The 3794-nt window shown below is 34.1% G+C and overlaps 1 protein-coding gene across 2 annotated transcripts in view; it reads right to left on the bottom strand.

Moving 5' to 3' along the window:
• Positions 1-1553: 1553 nt before the first annotated feature.
• LOC141343916 (mitochondrial import inner membrane translocase subunit tim16) overlaps positions 1554-3794 on the bottom strand; it is a 257053-nt gene continuing 254812 nt past the window's right edge. For both annotated transcript variants that reach the window (XM_073848604.1, XM_073848594.1), the window contains 3 exons: positions 2873-3009; positions 2714-2779; positions 1554-1721 (listed from right to left, as the gene is read on the bottom strand). In XM_073848604.1, the coding sequence (XP_073704705.1) occupies positions 1623-1721; positions 2714-2779; positions 2873-3009 (302 nt within the window). In that variant the 3' untranslated portion in view covers positions 1554-1622. The remainder of the gene's footprint in view (positions 1722-2713; positions 2780-2872; positions 3010-3794) is intronic.

Here is a 3794-nt window from a genome sequence, read left to right as displayed (position 1 = left end):
TCTGAAATCATTCTCATATGTTAATTTGCTGTTAAAAAAAAAATGCATTATTACCAATATTTAAAACATTTAAAAAGAATCTTTGATGCAAAGAAAGATCCAAAGATCAACATTTATCAGAAATAAAAAGCTTTTCTAACCCTTCAGAAGCTTGGATAAAGACATCTACAATGTTACAAAAGATATGCTTCAAATGTTTCAAATAAAGGCTGTTCTTCTGAACTTCCTATTCATCAAAGAATAACCTGAAAAAAATTCTACATAGCTGTTTTCAACATAAGAAGAAATGTTTTTCAAGCAGCAAATCAGAATATTAGAATGATTTCTAAAGGAAAAGAAAAACAGTCATTAAATGTAAAAATATTTCACATTTTTACTGTTTTTGCTGTACTCCAAATGCAGGCATTTGGTGAGAAGTAGACTTTTTTTAAAAACATTAAAAATCTTACTGTTCAAAACATTTGACAGGTAGCGTATATTCATAATGCATGTATTTATACCTATAACCACATTATGAATTATTTAATATATATACGTTTTAATGGCATTTCAGTGATTACATGTCAAGAAACCAGTCAATTTCATTGATCACTCAAATGGCAACATATTGCATAACTGACAGTATTTATGGTATGACTTTGACTTTTGACAGTCCTGATTAAATGATCTGATTAAAAGTCAAATGCATCAATATTTTAAAGAACCTCATTTGCTGCACATTGCTGATTACCACAGACTAGACTGTCTATAGGGCACAATACTGGGATAAACATCAAAATGCATCCAAAGACTTGACAGAACATAATAGGTGTGAATCACTTATTAATCATGAATGAACAATCTTTCATATCCTTTTATAGCTGGGAAAAGATAGATTTTGGATACAAGGACATTTTACTTGGGAAAAAAAATCTACTCAAATTATTTCAGTGACATACAGCGAATTCACTCACCCAGAACTGCTTTTAAATCCAATATTTTGCCTAGACTTTGTTTGCTAGTTGTAACAGTGTTAAATGACCTTCTGTGGTAATCTGGATTAAGCCTGAAATCTTGTTGATGCCTTATATTTAATCTAGATCATTAATTTGAGCATGAACAGATAGATGGATGCATATATATATATATATATATATATATACACACTACTTTTCAAAAGGTCAGCAATTGTTCTTTTGAGATTTCTATTGTTTCTCGAGCAGAAAATAATCATCAGAATGATTTCTGAAGGATCATGTGACACTGAAGACTGGAGTAATGATGGTGAGAAGTCAGCTTTGCATCACAGAAATAAATTAAAGTTTACAATATATTGGAATAGGAAACAGCTATTTTAAATTGTAATAATAGTTCGCAATTGTATTGATTTTACTGTATTTTCAATCAAATAAATGCAGCCTTGAGAAAAAAAAATAGGAATAAAAATCTTATAATGTATATTTTTTTTACAAATGTTAGAAAGTTCCGTCTCGGAATAAATTACCTTTAAATAATGTCCAGAAAATACTCCTCCACTCTGACGGATGATTAAAGAAAAGATTGACATGCCAATGTACAAAAAGATCACGTTTTATTGGGGGGGTTTGGGTCATAATTACAGTGGAGGGGTGAGAGGATGGATCTCATGTCTGCTGCTGCTCCTGCTGCTGATCTGGTGGTTTGGTTTGGTGCTGCTGTTGAATGGAGAGTTCTTCATCCAGACGCTCTTTAGCCCGTACCACCTACACAAGTGTCCATGACAAACACAAACATATTATTATTATTGCCAAAGATATGAGCTCAATGTGATCAAAAGCCACAAGTGACCTAAAACTAAGAGTTTCTGTGGCCACCATCCTGCTCTATCACTACTGTGTCTTAAAGGGGGTAGTTCGCCAAAAAATGAAAATCTGATGTTTATCTGCTTACCCCCAGGGCATCCAAGATGTAGGTGACTTTGTTTCCTCAGTAGAACACAAACAAAGATTTTTAACTCAAACCGTTGCAGTCTGTTAGTCATATAATGGCAGTCAATGGGCACCAAAAAACATGCACAGACAAATCCAAATTACACCCTGCGGCTCGTGATGATATGTTGATGTCCTAAGACACAAAACGATTGTTTTTTGCGAGAAACTGAACAGTATTTATATAATTATTTATTGCTGATACATAGCAATATCCAACTGTCCTGAGCGCATGCTCTGGCATAGTATACGCAAACACCAGAAGGTGATCAAAAATGATCGCTGCAGACCCTCCACACTTTTACTAAGTTTATGGGTGTGTTGATATCCAGCCGAAGAGCAAGCAACCATAACTTGAAGCGATCAGGCCTGATCAGCTGTTGAGGTTGTTAGGAATTTTTGCAACGAATGTTGTTTAATAGCCTATTTAACACTTATTTAGGCTTCTTTCATATTTAAATGTATTATTTCATTTATTTTATGTATTGTAATTTTAGTGATTTGTAGGCTGCTTGTTCACCGACGGAATTGCTCAAATAAACACCATTATATGACTAACAGACTGCAACGGTTTGAGTTAAAAATCTTGGTTTGTGTTCTGCTGAAGAAACAAAGTCGCCTACATCGTGGATGCCCTGGGGGTAAGCAGATAAACATCACATTTTCATTTTTGGGTGAACTATCCCCTTAAAAGGTCTCTCTATCTCTGATAACAAAAACACCAAGAAAAATGATCAATCTCTCTGACTGGTTGCCTCATTGCTCACCTTTGATTGAAGATAGAAAGAACCGCCAACAGCTTTGTCATTGACTTTAAATAAATGCTCATAATTCTGAGGAGAAAATGAAAGCATATTAAATAAAAACAATTTGTTACATAGAGAATATTGTATTTATGTTGTAGACTGTTAAAAACACGCTTTTACCTTCTGGATGTCCTCTGGCTTTAACGTAGAGATGTTTAGTATCTGTTGGGCTTCTTGTAAAGTCATACCCGTGAAACTAGACGCAGCCGCAGACTGTCTGCCCGCTTGACCCCGAGCCTCAGCAGCCGCCTGACTGGCTGCATTCACATTCACACAACAGTCATATTTCACATATGTGACTCTGGACCACAAAACCAATCATAAGTAGCACGAGTATATTTGTAGCAATAGCCAACAACACATTGTATTAGTCAAAATTATCCATTTGTCTTTTATGCCAAAAATCATTAGGTTATTAAGTTAAGATCATGTTCCATCAAGATATTTTGTACATTTTCAATATAAATATATATATTTGTATATAAAAGCTTAAATTTTGATTAGTAATATGCATTGCTAAGATTGCTTTTAGCACCCTCAGATTCCATATTTACAAATAGTTGCATCTCTCAGCCAAAAATTACAAATAGAATGCTTTTTTATTCAGCTTTCAGATGATATATAAATCTTAATTAAAAAAAAAATTGACCCTTATGACTGGTTTTATGGTCCAGGATCACATATAGAGCATTCCTCATAATGGAAATCAATATCATATTAAGGCAAAAGTCATGTTAAGACATTTGAGTATTGAAGGAACACTCCACTTTTTTTGGAAATAGGCTCATTCTCCATCTCCCCCCCGAGTTAATAAGTTGATTTTTACCGTTTTGAAATCCATTCAGCCGTTCTCCTGTTCTGGCGATATCACTTTTAGCATAGCTTAGCATAGATCATTGAATCCTATTAGACCAATAGCATCACGTTCAAAAATGACCAACGAGTTTCGATATTTGTCCTATTTAAAACTTGACTCTTCTGTAGTTATATCGTGTACTAAGACCGACGGAAATGCAAAGCTGCGAGTTTCTAGGCTGATAAT

Source organism: Garra rufa, chromosome 1, assembly GCF_049309525.1.
Source record: "Garra rufa chromosome 1, GarRuf1.0, whole genome shotgun sequence".
NCBI lineage: Eukaryota > Metazoa > Chordata > Actinopteri > Cypriniformes > Cyprinidae > Garra > Garra rufa.
The sequence above is the reverse complement of the archived record's forward strand: the minus strand, read 5'-3'. Positions and strand labels throughout refer to the sequence as shown.